Here is a 22,615-nt window from a genome sequence, read left to right as displayed (position 1 = left end):
ATTGCAGAAAATTTACGCCATTTTCCACGGACGATTTGATGCAGTGATGGAGTTGTGGTCAATGGAGGGAATTTGATTTTATTTATTTTTTTTGAAAATGGATTGAAGCTACCGGACATGGAAGTTTGACAATGATAGATAGAGCTTTCCTCTCAGGACTATCATCCCTTTACAGGAATACACGTCCCTTTACCATAAGGAACAAATTTGAACAACTGATCAATAGCCATTAGGAAATCAATGGGTTTGTACCACTGGTGGATGAGGTGTCTGCTCAATGGATTTAGAAAACAAACCGCTTCCACATCCCGTGCCGCAACTAGTTCAAAGAAAGTGTTGCTAAGAAAAATTAATCCTTCATAGTTGCCAAAATGACATCTATTACCACATTATTTTAGAAAATTCTGTGATTAGCACTATTCCATGGACGACACCCGGACCCTTTGGTCAAAATGATAAGCCAATCCGCCTACTCAATGAAAGCAGCTTACTATTTAATAACCAAACTATGTCACCCACGGTCAAATGATCTGACCCATCAGGAGTTACCTAACCATCACTTGGTTTACAACTGGAGCACATGGAAGCAAGTTGACTCTACTCAATAATTTTGATAACTGAAACTAATTACTCTGCCTCTTTTTTATTTCACAAATTCCACAACAGTAGGGGAACATTTTCTCCAACCACCAATCATTCATAAAACGTGCAGGCTTTCAAGCTTGCCCAGGGGCTTAATTTAACAAAAAGTAAGAGGTCACACTGTAAATAACACCTATTTCACCTAAACAGGCTAAACTAAGAAGAGTTTTTCACCACCCATTCTACGAGAGTTGAAACACCAAATCCTGTTGCCGCCCGTTTCTTGTCATTCCAAACAGGGCCTGCCATGTCTATGTGCATCCATTGAACCTTCTCATCCACAAACTGTAAAAGGAATTTTTTTGAGTTTATAATAAAATTCTAGAAACCCCAAACACATTTCTTCGAAGTAAGCTCACAGTGTAACACAATCTAATCTATAAAGTTTTCTTTGTAATTCAATTTCGTTCTTATGCTAGTGATAAAGTGGAGAATGTCCAAGAGGATGACTCAAAATGAATTATTAAAGTAATAACCTACCCATCAAAAAAATAAAGTAATAATAACCTGTTTCAAGAAGAGTGCAGCAGTGATTGAGCCACCTGGACGACTACCAGTATTGACCATATCAGCAACTCCTGATTTCATCGACTCCCAGTAGCTCTCCTCCAACGGCAATCTCCAAAACTTCTCTCCTGAGATCTCTGATGCTGCCGTAACCTCCTTAGCTAAATCATCACTTGGAGTGAAGATTCCTAAATAAGAAGATTTTTCAAAATAGAGTCAGTAAAAGAAATTAGCTTAAACCCCACCCAAAAAAAGGGAGAAAAGAAAAGCTCTTCCTGGAACTAGCTGATTAGTTGCAGAAACAAAGCTTCAAGCATACACAATGCTTTTGTTGGTTCTACCAGTAGAATTTATAATAGCAAGACATTAAAGTGATGTGGTACAAAGCGTTGCTAAATATGTTAAGAACGGAATCTACCTGCAACAGAGGGTCCAAGAGCCACAACACAAGCCCCGGTCAACGTTGCCAAATCAACGACCTACAGATATAGTTGTCAGTAGGGGGTTAGAAATAATCAAAATGTTGATAGAAGAACCAGATCCAAGTATTTAGTATACTAAAGCCCTTTCTTAGATTAAAGACATAATACGTGCAACACGTAAAGTTAGTGTTGAACTTATGGTCTTCACCCAACATTGTAACCTATCTCGAAAGAGTAGGGCTCTTTAGAGGATGGAGTTTCTCTAACGAAGGCTGCACTTGTTCGTAACTCGGTGAAATTAAAGAGCTCTGTTTGAATAAGTACGCTATTTTTTTTCTTCCTTCTTTTAAGAATTTGTTTGAAGTTTCACTCGTGTGTACCTTATCGACACCTTGGTTGCAAGCATATACCAAAGCATCTGCTAGTGTAAGTCTGCCTTCAGCATCAGTATTGTTTACCTGCAAAATAGACAGAATCCCGTGTCAACAAAGTTTTAAAAATGCTAATCTGCAGGTTCAAAGAAAATAATCAAGATCCTCGAGACGGCAAAGCAAAGCCCTGAATCCCAAATTTCACTCATCAAAAAGTAATGCCAAACACAATTAAGGAGCTAGAAATTCCTTAAATCAAGTAGTAGGCATTTGCCACAAGCCGGCTACTGATGACTGATTCATTTTTGTGTTTACTAGTCACATGTTAAAGAAAAAAAATAGGAACATAAAAGCAACTCAGTTCCATTTGGCCAGCTTAACCATCTGATTCAAATGCAATGGCACTATTTTCTTCTGGCTGCAAGACTGAAACAATCTAGCCAGCTAGCCAAACCAGGTAAAATTTACAGCTGATATTATAACCAAATAATTGTTTTTGGATAACATGTTTCAACAACAAACTAACACTATCAACATACAAATTGATAAATGGAGCAGATGGTACTACCCTGAGGCTATGAAAAGAAACTAAAGAGTGTGGAGTGCATCATGACACCAAACCTATAAAACCCATCAGTTAACTTGAATTACAATGAAAAGACAAGGTAGGTACCTCAATTGTCTTCCCATTGGAAGCAGTGACAATGTCTCCTGGTCTCATGCCAGTGCCACTAATCATATTTTCACAAGCAGCGACGATGAAGTGAACCTGGAAATTCAAATACTAGCTATGTTAACCAGAGCACTTCAACCTCATCCATTATACTCCATCCTGCAAGCAACCAGAAAGAATAACAAGAAAATATATCTTGCCTCTACTCCTAGAGGTTTGATTTGGCCAATGGCTTTTGCTGCGCCTAGAACTGCAGCAGAGCCTCCCATGTCAAACTTCATGAGTTCAATCGAACAGCCTGGCCCTGTCTTGATATTGTAACCACCACTAGAAAACAAAAACAAAAGGTTGAACAATCAAAATACAATAGTGAACAATAGAAATTACAAGTACTTTTAAATCTTCAAATTGACAGGATTATTTAATAAGAAAACTATGTTACCGTTACTCCCATTAAAAACCGGCTAGTATCCTTATTACGGGCTTATAACTTAAAGTAGTCCATTAACCCTTAAACTTCTCTAGTGCTAAGTAATTCAGAATCATGTTATTAATTCACGTGGTTGGAAAAACTACAGCACAGATAGCATTTTTTTAAGGAGAACAATACCTGTCAAATGTCAATCCTTTCCCAACTAAAGCCAGTTTGGTTTTGACAGTCCCACTAGGAGGTTTGTAGCATAAATGGATAAAATGAGGAGGATTTGCAGAAGCGGCAGCAACAGCCAAATACGAACCCATTTTCAATTCTTTGCATTGTTCAGCATCCAAAATGCTAGCAGTAAAAACATCGCTATACATGGAAGCAACTTTTGAAGCCTCTTCTGCTAGTACACCTGTGTTACAAGATTCAGACGAACAAAAGTAACTCACTAATTTGCTCCTCCAAACATCAGCACAAACAAAGGCAAAGGGCGGTACTTTAAAAACTTAAAGTAAGATGAAGTATTAACCAAACAAAAAATTAAAAATGCATGGGAGAGTTGGTGGGCTCTGTGTGAATTGTTTTTCAGACATTCATAGGAATAGGTTAATTAAATGTGATGCAGACTGGTGCATATCTTGTGCAAAAGAAAACAATAATAATCAAGTAATTCAAAATCATGCAACAGAACCGAAATTCTTACGAACCAGGGGTGAGCACATTCGCTGGTGCATTAACTAGTTCTCGCCCAAAAATAACCCCGGAGCAAACATCACTAGCATATTTGAGCTTGTTTTCAAGTTCAGGTCCAACACCAAGACCAATAATATCTACGGACTTAAGCAATGGCTTCTTTGAATCTGACTTAAACCTATTATCTTCATAAACACCTAACACGGCTCCTGAAACAATAAATACATCCACAATAATCACTAGCTATGTGTGAAAAGTGAAAAGGAACGCACCAAAGATAGTTCCAAACTTTGCACTGACAATAACATACCAGATGCTATTGCTGAAGCGGTTTTAACCTTTGAGAGACCCTCAGAAGAAGCAAGTGCAATAGCGACATTACTTGCTTGAGAAGCCTTTGCTGTAGCTGCAACAGCCTCGCCTAAGCTTTTGTAAGCCGCTATAAAAGATGTGGCGGACTGCCCAAGACCGATCAAACCAACCCTTTTTGAACCCAAACCAGGAAGCCTGAGCACTGTAGATTGCCCAGCCTTCCCCGTGAAATCCTCTTCTGCCGATGCTTCAGCTAAAAGACCACCCAATTGGGTATCTAGCTTTCTCAAGATCAAGTTAACAAATTTAGAGTTCTCATCCTTGGTCATGTCTTTTTCTGTGACACCCACAGCAAGTATGTCTCCTTTCCATTCCACCAAATCAATATCTTTAGCAGTAAAAGCTATCTGTAGTCAAATTTGGATTTTCAGAAACATTTAAGCGTGCATTAAGAACAAAAATTGATCATAAAACCACAACAAAAAAGAGAAAAAAATATTAACATTAATGCGGAATTGTTACATCCAACATTGGCCAAATATGTATAAGATTGGTTGTCCGCATAAGAGTTCATGTACAATCTATATTGCCGTTCCTTCAAAAAGATGCAATTAAGTCCACCCCATTTCTTCTTTCCTCGTTTTTCCTTCACCCAAATGCACAGAAATTATTATTTTTTCTCTTTCTCTCTTTTTTTTTTTGAAGCATGAAAGGGTTGCTTAATCCAATGGCAAAAATGGGATATACAGTCTCTGGTTTCGGAAGCATGCAACATGTTATCAACTTCTTCTTCTTCTTTTTTCCGTCATAGTTCTTGCTACAAGAAAGTTAATGTGGGGTGGCCCACACTTATTAGTTACAGGATTGTAGATTTGTTTGTGGCTACCACACTGGCTTAATTCGATCCAACTTTGAAAGTAAGAAAGTTAATCTATGATCTAGAGACAGACAGTGAGATAGAGAATAGAATATCAATTCGAATCAACAAAACCGGAAACAATCATACAACAATCAAGATTTACAAAACTAATCTGTACAGAACTCAACCATGATGAATATATCCACATAAATTCACAATGACACCTAACCCAACATCTTGCTCCTTTCATCCGAAGTATAAACAATAAAAATAGTATTGACAGCAAACTCGTACGCATACCAAATCGAGATTCTCTTTTGGGAATTTTTACAAACACATGATCTTCAGTTTTATCATAATAAGATCCAAAGAAAAGGCCACAAAAAAAAACAATTATCCACAATCTATTAAAAAAGAATCTGATAGAAAAGCATCCACAGAAAATATGTATAGAGATACAGACCTTAGGAAAGTCGATAGTTGCAGGTTTAGTGAGGCCAAGAGTGGCCTGAGTGAGAGTGTGAGCCATACGCAATCTACGAGGATGCGGATGAGAATGAGAAGACAGGGGGAAAGAAGAGGAACGAGAGAAACGCAAGATTTGGGGGAAAGGACGTAACCTAGTGAGGAGGATAGAAGAGGTTGGGGAGTTAAACAAGAGGGAAGTGGCAGCAACAACTACGGCCATTTCCTTCGTTAGGAGACGTCTCTATATTTATTGGTGAGGAGAGATTTAATAGGGTATTATAGAGATTTTTGAAGATATCTGAACCCATATAATAATAATCTACACCATCCATCTTTTATACTTCAAAAGAATAAAAATAAAAAATAACCATCCATCTTTTGCTTGATGGTATGCAATCGATCTCTACTCTCTTCACTGGCGTCCGTTCCTTCGTCCCCAACAAAATTTCCTCAGTGGTATTCCATCAACTCCAGTAAGAAGGAAGTCTTTTTTTTATAGGAAAACAGAGTGAGATACGCTCAAGGATGAGCAATCTACTCCAGGAGTACTACAGTAGGATCAACTGGGCTAAGACTAGCACCAGGACGATCCCCTAACAAAATATTAGAGTTATTACAGTGATCATGAGTAAAAGAGTTTGGACTGAACTGTAAAGCTTGTAATAATGACTTCAAATTAGGACCTTTCCAGTTTAGGTTTTGAAATAAGGTAGAAGAACTGGAGATCCTAGCTAAGTTAGCAGCAATGTTAGGTTGCTGGGGATCAAGCTTTAAGAGTCTTCCCAAGACAAAGTCAATGACTTCAAAATGACTAGCTTCATTCATGTGTTCTCCTTTGAATCTGTGTTGAACTTCCAGATTGTAACCTTTTTGAATAGCTTATAAAATATCATCCTCTTCTGCCGCAAAGTTGATGTTTGTCTTTTTCATCTCCTTTCCCCAAGTCAGTGCTAGTTGAGATCCTTTGCTGGCTCTGCTTGCTCTGCTGAGTTCAGTGTTTGGGTCCTTGAAGTTCCTTGCTCCCACGCATTGCCCTGTGAAAGAAACAACCACAAAGGAGAAGTTAGTATAGTGTGGGAGATCACTATTAGCCATATTGTTATTGACTTCCAAAATGTGTATGCTAATAGTGATGCCAAACTTTTCTCTGTTGTTTCTACTGAGATTGGTGTTTCTTAGGTTCTGATCATTGGTATTGTCTTGATAAAATATGTTGTTTAAAACATGTCCTGGATTATGAATCACTCTGCTATAGGTGCATAGATGCTGAGTGATTTTCAGAGCAGTAGCAGCAGCATTCCGAGCAATGTTTCTGAAGACTAGATCACATCAAGCTTTCCAAATGAACCAGCAAATGGTAGCAAAAGTAGTATTCCAGCTAGTAGTGGGATTGTTAGGGAGGAACCAACAGTTTAACCAAGCATGAAAGGAGTTGTGAGCAGTGAAGAGTTGATGATTATCCCCAAAGAGACGTTTCCAGACATCAGAGGCAGCTGGACAAGCTAGAAGGACATTTGTAATGTCTTCAGCAGCACACTTTTAGTGAGTACAGATGGGATCAATGTAGTTCAGAATGCCAGCAGACTTGGCATTAGTTGGGAGGATTCCATGAGCACACTTCCAAATGAAAAGCTGAATAGCCAGTGTTGTATCAAGTTTCCATATGTTCTTCCACGGAGAAGTGTGAGTGTCATTAGCATACTTATCATTAATCTGTTTGTCATAGAGAGATTTGACAGTGAACTTCTTGGAGTGGGTTAAGCTCCATTGTATTGTATCTTCAGTATTTGGATAAAGGTTTGTCTGAAGGATCAGGTTTTGAATGTCTTGAGTGAACCAGAGAGTTAGAACATTATGATCCCACTCTCTTTGGGTATTGAGAAGTTGATTAACAGTTTCCAGGTTTTGAGGACAGTGGGTTGGTTTTTGGAGAATGTCAGGGAGGTTTGTGATCCATCTGTCCTCCCAAATGTGGATTTTAGTACCATCACCTATTTTCCAAACATAATATTTTTGAATGTGAGATATTCCTTCCAGAATTCCTTTCCAAATCCAAGAATCTGTTGTCTTTGGCTTGACATCCATTCTGATGACTTCCTGGTTTGGAAAATGAAAGGCTTTCATGGTAGAGGACCATAAGGAGTTTGGTTCTTTTATAAGTCTCCAAGCAATTTTTGAGATCATGGCAAGGTTGAAGTATTCCATGTTTTTGAATCCCAATCCTCCTAACTCCTTTGGTTTATTGACAGCATCCCAAGCAATGTAGAATAGGCCTTTTGGTTTGTCTTGATCTTTGTTCCAAAAGAAATTCCTTTGGATAGCATTTATCTCTTTGCAGGTGCCCTTTGGAATCTTGAAACAGTTCATCTGGTATATGCTGGATGTTGAGGTGACAGTTTGGATCATAGTAACTTTCCCAGCTGTAGATAAAGTTGATTTCCAGCCTGCAAGTCTAAGTTTTAGTTTGTCCACACCTGGTTGGAAAGCCTGAATCTTTCTTCTGTTGGTGAAGAGAGGAGATCCCAGATACTTGTCAGCAGTGTTAATCATCTGAACCTTCATAGTGTTACTTATGTTGTCTTCAATGCTTGGAGTTTTGTTCTTGCTGAAGAAAATACCTGATTTGGAAAAATCTTGAAAGATCTTGATCAAGTTATTACATTCTTCCATATTTGCTTTGCAGAAGATCATACAGTCGTCAACAAACAGTAAATGTTTATTGCAGGTTCTCCATTGCAGACTTTGGTTCCATGAATAAGACCTTGAGCTTCAGTATTGGTGAGGTATCTAGATAGAGCTTCCATGCAGAAGAGGAACAAGTAAGGAGAGAGGGGGTCTCCTTGTCTTAGACCTCTGGTAGGTTTGAAGAATTTTCCAGGAGAACCATTCACAAGAACAACAAAGTGGGTGGTTAATATGCATTGTTGAATTAGATTTCACCATTGGGAGCTAAATCCATTTGTTTCATGACTTGTAGCAGAAATTCCCAATTGACCCTATCAAAAGCTTTGGCCATGTCTATCTTGATTCCCATAGTACCATTTTCTCCTTTTTTTTCCTTTTCTTGTATTCATATGATGAATTAGTTCATGAGCAATGGCTATATTATCAGAGATTTGTTTGCCATGGATGAAAGCAGATTGAAAAGGTGATATAAGGTTGGGTAGAAGGGGTTTTAATCTTTGAGCTAAGAGTTTGGAAATGATTTTGTATGTGGTATTGCATAGGGATATAGGTCTGAAATGAGATGGAGTAGTAGGGCTATCAGTTTTGGGGATGAGGGATATAAAAGTAGAGTTCATTTCTTTGAGAAGATATCCAGAAGTAAAGAAATTTTGGACCATAGTTATAATGTCTTCCCCCACTACATCCCAGTTGGCTTGGAAGAAATTTGGAGGAAAACCATTTGGACCTGGGGCTTTGTTACCAACCATACTGAAGAGGATATTTTTGATTTCTATGGCATCAGAAATCTTTAGAAGGTTATTATTGTCAGAGGTTGTGATAGTGGTGGGGATAAGATCAATGAGGGATTGGTTGATGGTTATAGGTTCAACAGTGGCCATGTTTGCAAAATGATTTGTGAAGCATAGAGCTACTTCATCCTTGTTGTGGAGCCAAGTTCCATCAGCTTGTTGTATAGAATCAATTCTATTTCTTCTGTATCTTTTCTTGGCAGATAAGTGGAAGAAGCTTGTGTTTTTGTCACCTGATTTGATAAGCTAATCCCTGCATTTAGTCTTCCAGAAGCATTCATGTATGTTCTGCCAGTGTTCAACTTTCTTTTTGGCTTCTCTTAAGTCCTTTCCTCTATCAATGTTGAACTGGTTCTTGGTGATCCATTCCAAATGTTGTAAGCAATTTTCCAGATTGGTCTTAATACTACCATAAGAAATTTTCTAGTAAGGAGGAAGTCAGGAGTTCAATCCCCACCATAGAGGTTTGTATTTAAATTATTAGTTGTATAGGGGTTTGGCGTGGTTGGGTCTAACAATGGGGCTAATCCAACTGGCTGGATTCGGGTAGGGGCCTGGGTCCGGCTTTAGCCTAGAAAAAAAATAAATAAATTATGGTGTGGTGGGTCCTCTAATTATGGTGTGGTGGGCCTACGGATTTAGTTTTTTTCTAAGAATTCTTAATTCCCTTGTTCTATTCAGTGGTCGAGGTCTGCTAATCTGTTGCCGATCTAATTCATATCCTAGTTAGCGATTGGTGGTACAGAAAACGTTTGGAACGGGATACGTACGTGTATTATATGGATTTGTAAAACGGTCCGCGATTTATAACCCCAAAGGTGTCACTATCCATTTACAAAAAACCCATCAAAACAAAAGTAAAACAAAAACCCCATCAAAATAAAAGTAACACAAAACCCCCAAAGAATTTGATGAAATCAATTTTGGTTTCATCATAAAATTTCATGAAACCAATTTTGAAATTTGGAGTTTTTATATCAATTTTTAAAAAATTGGGGTTTTTATATCAATTTTTTTTAAGATGAAGTTTTAATGGATCCCAACATTTGAATGGGGTTTTTGTACCACAAGTTTGGTCATCTTGGGTTTTTATGACCAGTTATGTTTACATTTACCATATTTCTCACGTGTGCATGTTAGGGTTTTAACATAAGCCTTTTCTTAGATAACTATAATTGTAATGTATACATAGAAAGGGAATAATGCCTAGAGCATATAGCCGACTTCCCGTTCTTTTTCTTCTCGATCTCTCTTTTAAGTTTTGGATTAATAAAACCCTATCGGACTACTCACTATAATATTTTCCTATTTCATAACTTCCATCTACTAAAGAAACCATCTAACTAATCAAGCCATCCATATTTCTTTGGGATGTGTTTTCTCCTTACCGTGGAGTATTTTTGAAGAAAAAGAGTGGTATTATATTTTTCGATCAAATGCAACTATTGCTATTACCGGATTTGGATGGATGTTTTGGAATCAAAGCGAGGTAGGGGTTTCCACGTAATACTAAAAACTAAACTATTTTGGCATTGGCTTTCGTTTGCATCGTCATCGTTACTTTTGATATGTACGTCATAAGGGTTTCTCCTATCCTAAATTGCATCATGTACAATTTTGTGTTGGGCGTTTTCCATCATGGCTTTGTTGCCCTGTTCTTTTCAAACTACGTACTACCGATTGGTTTTGAAATATATATATGTTGCATTAATATAGCTCATGTTTTCTGCCACCGAATTTTTTTTGAAGCATGAGAAAACATAAAAAACGAACTAAAGAGCTATTACACGTGGGTATTTTGTACCCACAAAGTCATTAAATAGGATTTGGTTAATACAATGTGGGATAGCTTGGTCCCAAACTGAAGTTGATAAATTTCCTTCCTGACTTGCATTTGCTACATAGTTTCCAGCCCATTTGCCGCTTGATTTCCCTTTCTGTAGTTGTGTTGTATTGTGCATTAAGGAATTTGTCGCATTCTTTGTTTTATTTCTGTGATCATTTTTGCAACACACCATAAAGCTTCAAGTTCTTTTTTAATGAAGCGTATTAAATTTTTTGAATCCGTCTCAAATATAACTTTTGTCCATTGCCTTTCCGTTGTCGTTCTTGAAGCTAGCAGAATTGCCCACGTTTCAGCTATTAGTGTCGTAGTTATACCTAGTGGTTACGCTAGAGCTACCACAGTTCAGGTCGTCGAATCCATGCAAGCAAAACCAGCTCCCGCTAGTCCCGGATTTCCTCTAGCATCCCCATCTGTGTTGATCTTTATCCAATCCGGTTCTGGTTTGATCGATCCTACTCATATTGTTGTTGTTGCTCTGATATTTGTTGGTGGGGCAATGGGTGGTGCATCGCATGGTAATATTGGGGGTAAAACCTGCTTTGACCATTCGAATTTTTGTTGTTGTTGCATGGTAAACGTGAGGATGATTTCTGGGGTTGTTTGGTGTTGTTTGAAAACTAAATCATTTCTGGACGTCCAAATGTTCCAGAAGAGAAAACAACAAGCTAAAATGTAAGGGGCATGGCTTGTGTCTTGTAGAATTTGGGTGATGGTTGTTTGATTATTGATAGTGATATGGGAGTTGTTGTTGGTTTGGTTTGTTGATAGGCGAGATATTAGGGTGTTCCAGGAGGCTGCTGGTATTGGGTAGTGAATAAGCATGTGCTCCGCTGTTTCTGGCTCGGCATCGCATCGGGGGAATTGGTTGGAGTTTGTGATGTTTATGCGGTGTAGAATAGAGAAATTCGTGAGACCTTCGTTCATAGCTTTCCACAAGAAAAGCTGAATTTTTGGTGGACAAAGCAATTTCCACAAGAATTTTGTGGGAGGAAGGGGGTTTATGTGGTGTTGGGTGTCTTGTTGTTGGATTAAACAAGTGTATCCAGTGGCGGTAGTGTAGTTTCCAATTTTTGAGTGTGGCCATATAATTTTATCCTGAGGCATGTTTAAGGGAAGGTGAATGTTTATTATGTTTTGGATAACAGTAGGTGGGAGGTGATTTAGTTGTTCAGGATTCCAGTTATGGGTGTATGGGTCAATGAGATCAGAAACCAATTGGATTGGGTATCATTGGTCAGGGTTTAGGTTTTGGTAGTTAGGTAACCAATTTGCTTGGATAGGTGTATCTAAACCATTTCCGATACAATGGAAAATAAGTTTCTGTAGTGTAGGTATGAGAGATACCATTTGTTTCCATTGTGGGATGGAAGAGGATGGAATTGGAGTGTTTTCCTGGAAGATTGGTTGATTGTGTAGATATTTCTCATTATATAATATGGAGCAAATGGAATTAGGTTGGTTGTGTATGTTCCATATTCTTTTCATGAATAAGGCTTTATTGTGGTGACTACTATTCCTTATGCCAAAACCTCCTTTTGTTGTTGGTTTATTTAGTTTGGTCTATCCTATTGGGTGAAGCTTTTTAACTGTTGAGTCATGGCCCCAGAAAAAATTCCTAGCAATCTGATCTATCTGTTTGTGTATATGAGTAGGGAATAATTGTGTTTGCATAAGGTGGTTTTAGGTAGGAATTAAGGAAGTTTTAATGAGTACTATCCTTCCAGCTTGATTCAGGCATTTGGTCATCCATCATTGAGCTTTCCTCGCCAAACGCTGAAGTTATGGTTCGAAGATGTGACTAGAGGATCTCCCATTTTTAAACTCAACTCCCAAGTATATTGGTGGAGTTGATGATGCCGGCATGTCAAAAAATTGTTGAATAGTGTCTAGCTGATTTTGTTGTAGTCTTGGATGGTGAATGGTTGTTGATTTTGCTGCGTTGATTTGATGACCTGCTGAAGAACTGTAGGATTGAAGAAGTCTTCTGAGGTGAATATTGCCTTCTGATAATATTTTTTGATGATGTTGTAGTAATGAGGTTCAAACTCTCGGACTTGTGAAGATTAAATTTAAAGATTTGATAAAATTATATATACAAAAATATTAACAATGGCTGCGAGAGGTAACCAAGACACTAGATTCCACTATTATGCAAAATTGAATGATAAATATTTCAAAACTCTATTCAATTCTTAAGTCTTATTTTATCTTTAATTCACTATCAATCATACAGATTCTCAAACATTATTTGTACACCTTAAGCATAGATTATCAAGAGATTAAACCAAGCATAACCTATCAAACTGAATAACAAATAATTAAGACAATCATTCAAATAATTTAAAACTCTGCAAAATCAGCGATTAGGTGAATTATATAATTAAATAAAATACTTACCCATTTATGTTGCGTGAATAGCTTCCTCCATTGCCTTGGTTACGAGGGAATTAGCCGCTCATCATGTTGGAAAACCTCTCAAAATATTTCATTGATGCTCAAAAATGGTTTACAAATGATGAGAATATGAGAAATACAATAAAACCGGGTTTGTAACAATTATATTTGTTACAAACCAGAGAACTACGACCCTCAGTGACAAAATAAGACTGCTGCAGCTGTGTCGCAAACGCTGTAGCAAATAAGTCTGCCTAATGTACGACCCACAGGTGTGAGTCGTTATTACTGTAGAAAAACGACTGCTGGTGCAGGTCCGTTCTTCGTGTTCTTCATGTTCTTCAGCAGCAGCAGCAGCAGAAACCGAGTTTGGGAAAAATCGAATTTCTTCTTCTCTGGCTCTCTTCAGCCCCCCAGACTCTCGACACCACTTCTAGGACACCCAGGAAACCTATTTATACCCAACAACGACAAGAAATCACGCTCATTAACTCTCCATGATCCTCTATTACTCGGTGTTAAAAGAAAATATATTCTGAATATTTTCTTCCCTGAAATGATTCTCCACGCGTAAACAGCTTCTGATACTCCCTTATTTAGCTTCTACACGCATCTTCAATGACAAAGTGTCATCCAAACACGAGCAGCACACATCAAACTTGCTGAAAATCCGTGAATATCATTTTCAAACCCGTGTTTCCCTGATTTCTTCCACGTGATTATCCAGCCAAATTCAGTCGAAACAATCACCCATACCAGCTCTGTTATGATATATTACATCTTTCCACAAAGTTTCAGCGATTGAATCGCACAAAATCACGTCCAAATGCAATCGAGAAAATCTGCTAGTGAAGAGCAAATATTTTCCCGCCAAAATATTTTTTTGAATCTGTGAAGAAGGTTACCCCTTATCCAGTGGTCGCCCCCTTATCCGTTGCTGGAGTCCGAATAACACATGTCCCTTGGGGTGCTTTTAGTAATTTTTCTGGGGTGTTTCCAACACTTTTTCTGGGTTACTCCGGTGCATTTCTGGGGTGTCTTTAGTACTCTATCCTAGGGTGTAAAACACCACTTTTCGAGCCAATTTCGCCGCAAGAGCTTATTTTTCCAAAAACATCTACAAAAATATAAAATAACACAATAAGTATTTAATCGAGTCTAACAATACAGAACATTGAGAACAAAATAGACACATAAATGCGTCTATCACCTTCCTGAGATTCCTTGTAGGTGATTAGGAGGTCATCCGCATACATTAGATGCAAAATAGGTTGAGCTTTTTGGGATATGCTTAGCCCTTTTACAATATTTTGGGCTTCCAAATTTCCTAGGTTGGTTGATAGGATTTCTGCACAGATGATGAAAATATAGGAAGAGAGAGGATCTCCCTGTAGAATGCCTCTCGTAGTGGTAATGTATCCATGTGGGGTACCATTGATATTAATTGAATATGTGACTGTAGTGATACATAACATTATATAATCTATAAATTTAGTTGGGAATCCCATTTTTGTGAATACTTTTTTGATGAACCCCCAATCTAAGCTATTGTAAGCTTTCTTAATATATAATTTCAAGGCTATTTTTGGATCTTTGGTAAGAGCGGAGGTTTTAATATGATGGAATAGTTTTCCAGCAATTGCTATATTATCATGTATGGATCTTTGTGGGACGAAGGCGCTCTGATATGGACTTATGATAAATGGGAAGAGGGGGCGTAACCGATTCACTAGGATTTTTTATATGACCTTGTATACTACATTGCAAAGGTTGATTGGTCTGAATTGGGATGGTTTTGAAGGATGGTATATTTTTGGTATAAGGGTTACGTTAGTTTGATTCATGAGTGGGTGAATGTTTAGTGTGTTAAAAAAACTGTGGACCATGGCTATTAATTGAGGGTGTGTAGTGTCCCAGAAAACTTCGAAAAACTTACTAGTATATCCATCAGGTCCCGGAGCGCTTTCAGAGTTGATGGAGAACATAACCTGTTTGATTTCTGTTGTAGTCACGTCTTCCATTAACTTTGTGCATTGTCTTGAGGATAGTCTGGGTGTGATTTGTGCGAAGAGTTCTTCGTCTATTGTTGTGCTTTGGGCTGTGAATTGATCAGTAAAATGATCGAGAATAATTCGTATTACCTGATCTTGATCGCTGACCCAGTTTTTTTGTGAATCTTGTAATTGTTGAATGTTGTTACAACTTCGGTGAATAGTGGCTTTTGTGTGGAAGAATGTTGTATTGTTGTCTCCTGATTGAAGACATTGGATCATGGATATTTGTTGCCAGTATGTTGCATGAAATTGTAGCAAATATAAGTGATGGGATCGAAGTTGCTTTTCCTGGTTTAACCAATAATCAAGTTCACATTGATGTTGTGCCATTTGAAGTTGAGCCGTTGATTTCTTGATTAGATTTGGAAGGTGTCCAAAAGTTTATTTGTTCCACTCCATAAGCATTTCGTCAGTTGTAATTAGCTTTAGCTGGAGATTTAGAGTTTGTTCCGAGTCATTTTGCTGATTCCATGTTGTGTCGACTATCTGCTTGAGTTGTAGATGATTTAACCAGAGGTGCTCGAACTTGTAGGTTTTGCCGACATTCCGCCCACCACCGCCGATTACCACCACCACCACCTCCAATTATCACCACCTCCTCCCACCACCACCACCGCCTATTTAAAAAATGTAACAACATCAATGCAATCACAATTAAGTTCTGTTACATGATAATTTTATCGAGTATAAAAGACGCCGGCCACAGCCTGATTCTGCCATGGGACCACTCCGGAGGTATTTTCCAACAAACCCTTCACTTTAATTTGATTTTGATTGCTTCAATCGAATAGAAATCATCAAAATAGGGTTTTGGTAGGAGTTATAGAGCCATGTTCGGTTAGGTCGATTTTCCAAAAAACCCTAGTTTACTAACCGAACTTCTTGAAAATGAAGAACACGAAGAACAGTTCGGTTCTATTGGATTTAAAACTAAGTAACCGAACTCTCTGTTCGGTTGTTTCGCAAAAAAATTTAAAACTACAAAGTAACCGAACTCCACCCTTAGAACCGAAAAAAAAAACAAATCCAGTCTAACCGAACTGTGTTGTTGTGGCCACTATCTTGAGTTCCAAAATAACCAAACTTAGCCAATAGAGTTCGGTTTTTTCGAAAAAAAATTTAAAACTACAAAGTAACCGAACTTAGCCAATAGAGTTTGGTTGATTCGCAAAAAATACTTTTAACCGAACTCCTTGTATTAGAACAACAGAAGTCCATAAGTTCGGTTCCTTCGCAAAATAAGGATATCACCGAACTTTAGTTTACGAAAATAATGAGAAGTCTACAAGTTCGGTTCGTTCGCAAAAATGTTAAGTTTTCTTTGTAACCGAGCTCTACCTTTGAAACTTCGTAACCGAACTCTACCTAATTCGCCAAGAAATAAATTTCGTAGTAACCGAACGTTTGCCTAATTGCATATATGCATATATAAGCCCAGTTCGGTTGATTCGCAAAATATGTTGAAGTTTGCGAACCAACCGAACTTCTAACACTAGGTTACTTTTAACCTGCAGTTCGGTTGGGAACTTGGTTGCGTTGAAGTTTGCGAACTAACCGAACACACAAGATGTACCCAAATAAATTGTTAAGTTCAAAGTTCGGTTACCTACCATTTTATCCTAGGTAACCGAACATTACACTGTACGACCAAAACCTCCATTAACGAGCGAGTTCGGTAACCTGCGTGTTTGGAAAACGTAACCGAACTACACTTTCAGGTGTGTTCGGTTACATGTTCTTGACATATGGTAACCAAACTGACCCAAATCTACATAAAAAATTCATTTTTTTTTTGAAAGTTTGGAGCAATTCAACCAACATTATCTAAGTTTGAAGCACACCTGGGTACCCAAATACCCTTCCTCCGGTTGTGGTTGGTAAAATCCATCGTTTTTCATGTTTTCCTTCTTCATCTTCTCTAACTTTACTCTCTCAATAATTCTACTTCTTTAAAAAAAAAACCATCTGATTTTTTAATTTCACTAATTATCTTTAACTTAATTATCTCACTAATCATTACACTAACTATTATTAACACTAACTAATCATCACCCAAAATTAATCAGGAGGATAATTTAGGTATTAATATAAATATCTAGATAAGGGGTGACCTAGATTTACTTCTAATGTCTTTACCCAAAATAAAACCATGGTCCCCAAAAAAAAAACCATGGTCCCCAAAAAATCGTTCATGATTTTCTGGTTAAAACTGGTTGTCTGAGGTATACTGCAGAGAGAAAGTACTGATAAAAACGAAGGTATTAGCTCTGGAACTTTAAAGGCAGCTCAGTAAAACCAATTCCAAAATTAGAGACAGGCAGAATAAAACTAGAATCAGAACTTTGGAGAACACTAATTACACTATATTTATAGTAGATATATAGATGCAAACACTAAACTTATATAAGATATACAAGAACGAGCTTTAGAGGTCTTAGGAAGAGAGAAAAAGGTACACTCAGTAGACTATTATAATTTATGCTAAACAAGCCCAAAAGCCCTCTGCAGAACAGAAAGGACAGACACATACAGAACTGACTCTATTAAAACACCCTTAGTAATATAGGAATAACACACTACTAAAAAGAGAGCTTCTTGTATCCAGGGAGTTCAAAACCCACACAGATAAGATATTACTAAAAAAGGACTCAAAATAAACGTGACCTAAAAATAAGATGACCTAGTAGGTTGTTATCATGATATGCAAATATATTTAGGAAATACAAGATGCGAAATACAGACACTGAAATCCCAGATATAGAAAACAGTAAAGCCTAATTATAAAACTAAAACCCAAAAAGATGGATGAAATGAGGATTCCACTGAAATCCCAGATATAGAAAACAGTAAAGCCTAATTATAAAACTAAAACCCAAAAAGATGGATGAAATGAGGATTCCACCGGCCCCAAGATAAGTCATTCATGATGCACATATGTTAAAAGATGATATGTTGATATGTTGTAGTGTTGATGCTGAAAGTTTTTTCGCTACTGCTACTGGTATTGTTGCTGCTGAGTTTGATGTCATGGCAAAGGTTGCTAGTTTGATCAGCTGCAACAGTTTTGAGTCTCTTAGCTGGAGAGTCAAGGGCCTTCCATTGTTGAACTTCTTCATTGGAAACCCCTCGAGTACTGGAATGAGCAGATGAAGTGCCAATACCACTGTTGTGAAGGAAAGCTTGCTGCTCAGGATTCAATCTCTTCTGACCAGGTCCACCTATGCTGGTTGGGGAGCTTGAGAATGAATCCGAAACAATTTCAAATTCAGAATCAATATCTGAAGTTAAGAAATTGACATGACTAGAAGAGATTTGGTGTTGCACATGAGTTGCGTCTTCTGATTCCTGAATTCGTCTTGGTACTGCAATGGATTCACCAACTGGGTTGTTGTGGATGTTGTTATCATGGATATTCCATTCGTCCAATTCATCTGGGACAGTTCTTTCCGAATCAGTAGACATATTAGAGTTGAATCCTCTTTGGTTGTAGCCCTCAGAATCATGTCACCCTTCCGAAAAAGATATTGCAGATTGGTCTTGGCCTGAAGATGCAGCAGAGGGATGAACTTCAAGGCTCCAGTCACTCCAATCAGATTCTGGAGCATCTATATCCACATTGAATCTTTCCTCTTCAGTGTAATTTTCCTCAAGCTCAGGGGTGTTATGAGGAGGGGGTGGAAGAATGGGATCTGGAGATTGCATTCTTGGATGGGTGAGAAGAAAAATGTTAATGCAGTTTTCAGTTAGGTGACCCAGCCTGCGGCAATAGGTGCACAATAACCTTAGAAGCTCTAGGAATTGGAATGCTATCCAGTTTTCACCAGTGAAGTCATTTGGTGTATAAGTATTCTTACCCTAATACTCATGCTGCTGAAACCATTATGATAAGTGATAGGGTCATTGAATGCAATAAGTTCCCCTAGGGTGGATGTAATCTTCTTCACATTGATAAAATGAGTTTGTTCAGGATAGATATTATGCATAAGGATTTCAAAGTCTTCACATTCAATTGTAAAAGTTTGAGGGTTTAAGAAAGGAAACCAAGGATGCAACATAAAAATGTCACTGTAAATTACTTTAGTTCCCTGCCTCAGAACTCTAATCATTTCAGATCGAACTTCAAACTTAATAAGGTAGTAAAACTTGCTAAATTTACTAACAAACAACCCACCCTCAATAAACCATCTATATTTCAAAGCATTCCTAAGATACCAAGAGTTTTCTTCTATTCTTGTTAAAATACCACCTACAAGCATATGCTTCCATTCTCTAACAGGGTTGTGATATTCACTAGAAAGATTATCAAAGTTCCTAAAAGCCTCATCAAACTGCCAACGACTAGACATGGTAACACATGACAAAAAACCATACAAGAGCAGGATAATTCAAAAGAGTAAAAAAACACTAGCACATAACAAAAGGCAGGGAACAAAATACAACAAGGGATATAAGAATGCATTGAGACTTTGATTTCAATATATAGGCAATAGCACACAGAACAAGAAGAAAAGTAATGATTATGTTTAGAAGAAATTATGGATTCAAAGGCTTAATGCAGACAATATGGGAAATATGGAAAGGGGTTGAGTGAAAAATGAAATGTTTCAGCAGCAATCAGTGTTTGAATAGACTAAATGCTAGATGTCAACATTAGATAAAGCCACCTAGAGATATTAATCTGAAATCTGAATAAAAAAGTTCCCGGAGAAGTAATAGTGGGGTGATGATCTCAGAATTACAATTGAACAAGTTACCTCTGACCTGGGTTGTCAAATTCGTCTGCAATAGGAAGTTTGACTGGTAGTTCTCAAGATGAATTCCAATCTCTGACTAGATGAAGAGGAAGATAACCAGATTCATAAAATTGGGGGACTGTAGTAGTAAACGATTCATCAAAATCTTGGTCTACACAAATTAAATCAAATTCGATTTTGGATTTAAAGAGAAGAAATTATAAAACTCAGCATCAAACAAATACTAGAAAAGTTGCTTTTGACCGTCAACATATCAGATCTGTGCTCAGAGGTTCCGTAAAGACTACATCTTCTTGGGGCCGGAGGAAAAGAAGCTTAGCCAATTAGATGAGAAGAGAACATGGCGAAAATTTGACGGGAGCAAATCCCATCTAAATATACTAGTTAGTCCTGACCCATTCAATTAGGTACAAATTAATCCTTTTTTATGGAGTGTACACAAATAACCTTCCTGATTTACAATTTAGTTCAAATATTTACAATTTACTCCAAAGTGACTCATGATGATGTCATCAGTTTTATATAATATAAAAAAAAATTAAATCAATTTATCTTACGAATCGTTTGTCCAAAATTCACAAACTTTATATATTCGGAAAGCTCTTTCCAAGAGCTACAAAAAGAGTACCCATATGACTGTATAATTTTCATTTTTTTTTAATATACACTAGTATAGATCTATATACACATCTGCAAAAAAATCAGAAAATCCAATATCAATGATAGCCAGACTGCCCACTCTAGTCTATATAGACCGACAAAAATATCAACCACGCCAAGCTCTAGTTAGATAATAGCTGTATTTCCAGAAGTTGGTTTAGCAGTCAACCTGTATAGAGGATAAAACGATAAAACATAAGAAAACGCGGGTTGAAAAAGAAGGGATTAACCTTTCACCAACAACCATATAAAAAACAAAGTAAGAAAACAATCAAAGTAAAAAAGTTAATCAGTTACTGACTTAAAAGAGACACAATCTATTTGGGTCTACAGAAAAGGCCACACGTAGAGAATACCAGCGTACACGTATGTACAATCTACAAAAAACAACAAAGTAGCGTATTTATTCAAACAAAACAATCCCTGCATTCACCACAGAGAATTTCAGTGAAGAAAATATGCACACGTCTACAAAAATATGACTGAACGCTCACCATGGTTCAGAATAGCATACACAACCTTCTCCAACATGGTTGATACCCTACATATTACAAACACATAAATAAAAAATATATATGTTGTACGTTAAAGTGTACATGCTATATAAACAAAAACATATACTACTGTACAGACATGTACACCTCTACAGAAATCCTAGCAAATCCAACGTTCATACAACTAAACATGACATACATCCATGAGAATGAACAATGGTGTACAACTATGTACAAATCTATAAAACCCCAGAAAAGGATACTACACTTAAAGGTAAAAATCTATGCAGCTGCAGCATAAGCTTATCAAGTCAACCTTTTTCTCATGTGCACAAATTTGCACACCCAAGTTACTTATGCAGGAATAAGCTTATGAAGTCATTTTTTCACATGTGCACTAGATTGTACACCCTGGTTATAGTTTATGTGAACCTGTTCGCTCTCTTTCTACATTGCTATTCAAGCATTCCAATCTTTCTAGAAAGAATGTACACACTATAACAATCTATAGTAGTTGAAAGAAATGAATGATATACCTCTTTGGTACTGAACTGAATGAAGGTAAAACCTCGTGGATCTCCTTGCTTTGGACCACGAGTATGCCATAAAAAATTCTCTGACTCGATCCTTCCATAAGGAGAAAACATCTTGTTCAAGACCGACCTATAGTTAGGAATAAAAATCATGTGCACCAGATTGTACACAGCTATGTCAACATGTGTACATTTATGTGTACATTAAAAATCATGTGTACAATTATGTACACATTGACAATAAACAGGTGTACAACTATGTACACATTGACAAACAGGTGTACAACTATGTACACGTTAACAATCAATTGGTGTACACTAATAATTTTGGCTCACATATTGCCTTACATAAAATATACTTCTTACGACAGAACATGTAGCAGCTCTTTATCTTAAGGAAGTAAACCTAAGCACGTGATTGACAGAGGACACATGGGTGCTATGTTAAATAAATGGGATAAAGGGAGCACTGTTCTACTCTCTTAATGAGTAGTTAGCTAGCATTTCATTAAAAAAATAAGGTAAATGATAAAATGTTTAAGTGTCCATATGAGTTTACCTCCGAAGAAGCCTACTTATAACAGCTTCGTCAAGGTCAAATGTCCTATTGGTAGCAGCAAGAAGAAGTGCACGTTCTTTGTCCTCCGTATTCAGACCGTTCCAGTTTACTAAAACTCATTTTTCATTTTGCGCATAGCCTCATGCTGCCCTGGATTTTCACGTCTACTCAACATGTTGTCAACCTATATGAGAAGAATCCAATCGAGACCAACTTAAAGCAATTCTTGAGAAAATAAACTGTGGGATCACTGTTTCATGAAAAGTTAGCTAAAATAAAACAATGCATGTCAGAGACAATACTCCTAACAGTCGAGCAACGATAATTTTAAAACCCTGATGACAATCTTCTCCACAAAAACACGTAGGAAAGGAAGATGAGCAGGGATATATATATATACGAGGATACGTGAAACGCTTACTGCCCATAGAGACGGAACCCACTCAATAAAATTGATCAAGATGCTTCAGAAAA

The 22,615-nt window shown here is 37.4% G+C and overlaps 2 protein-coding genes across 4 annotated transcripts; both read right to left on the bottom strand.

Moving 5' to 3' along the window:
* Window positions 1–608: 608 nt before the first annotated feature.
* LOC113299153 (leucine aminopeptidase 1-like) lies at window positions 609–5,661 on the bottom strand. The gene is made up of 10 exons (XM_026548120.1): window positions 5,367–5,661; window positions 4,043–4,451; window positions 3,747–3,941; window positions 3,226–3,451; window positions 2,816–2,942; window positions 2,616–2,711; window positions 1,952–2,029; window positions 1,568–1,628; window positions 1,150–1,337; window positions 609–927 (listed from the first exon to the last, which is right to left on the bottom strand). The coding sequence occupies exons 1-10, from the start codon at window positions 5,589–5,591 to the stop codon at window positions 799–801; spliced, it is 1,734 nt and encodes a 577-aa protein (XP_026403905.1). The 5' UTR covers window positions 5,592–5,661; the 3' UTR covers window positions 609–798.
* An 11,891-nt stretch (window positions 5,662–17,552) lies between these two features.
* LOC113299152 lies at window positions 17,553–20,229 on the bottom strand. Of its 3 annotated transcripts, none has more exons than XM_026548117.1 (2): window positions 19,896–20,229; window positions 17,553–18,898 (listed from the first exon to the last, which is right to left on the bottom strand). In XM_026548117.1, the coding sequence occupies exon 2, from the start codon at window positions 18,601–18,603 to the stop codon at window positions 18,079–18,081; it is 525 nt and encodes a 174-aa protein (XP_026403902.1). In that variant the 5' UTR covers window positions 18,604–18,898; window positions 19,896–20,229; the 3' UTR covers window positions 17,553–18,078. The 3 variants fall into 3 exon arrangements, with proteins under 3 accessions (XP_026403902.1, XP_026403903.1, XP_026403904.1); XM_026548118.1 differs by having other exon boundaries at window positions 17,553–18,830; XM_026548119.1 differs by having other exon boundaries at window positions 17,553–18,830; window positions 19,903–20,229.
* Between the last annotated feature and the right edge of the window lie 2,386 nt (window positions 20,230–22,615).

This window comes from Papaver somniferum, chromosome 7 (assembly GCF_003573695.1).
Source record: "Papaver somniferum cultivar HN1 chromosome 7, ASM357369v1, whole genome shotgun sequence".
In the NCBI taxonomy this organism is placed as follows: Eukaryota; Viridiplantae; Streptophyta; class Magnoliopsida; order Ranunculales; family Papaveraceae; genus Papaver; species Papaver somniferum.
This window is presented reverse-complemented; position numbering and strand designations above follow the sequence as displayed.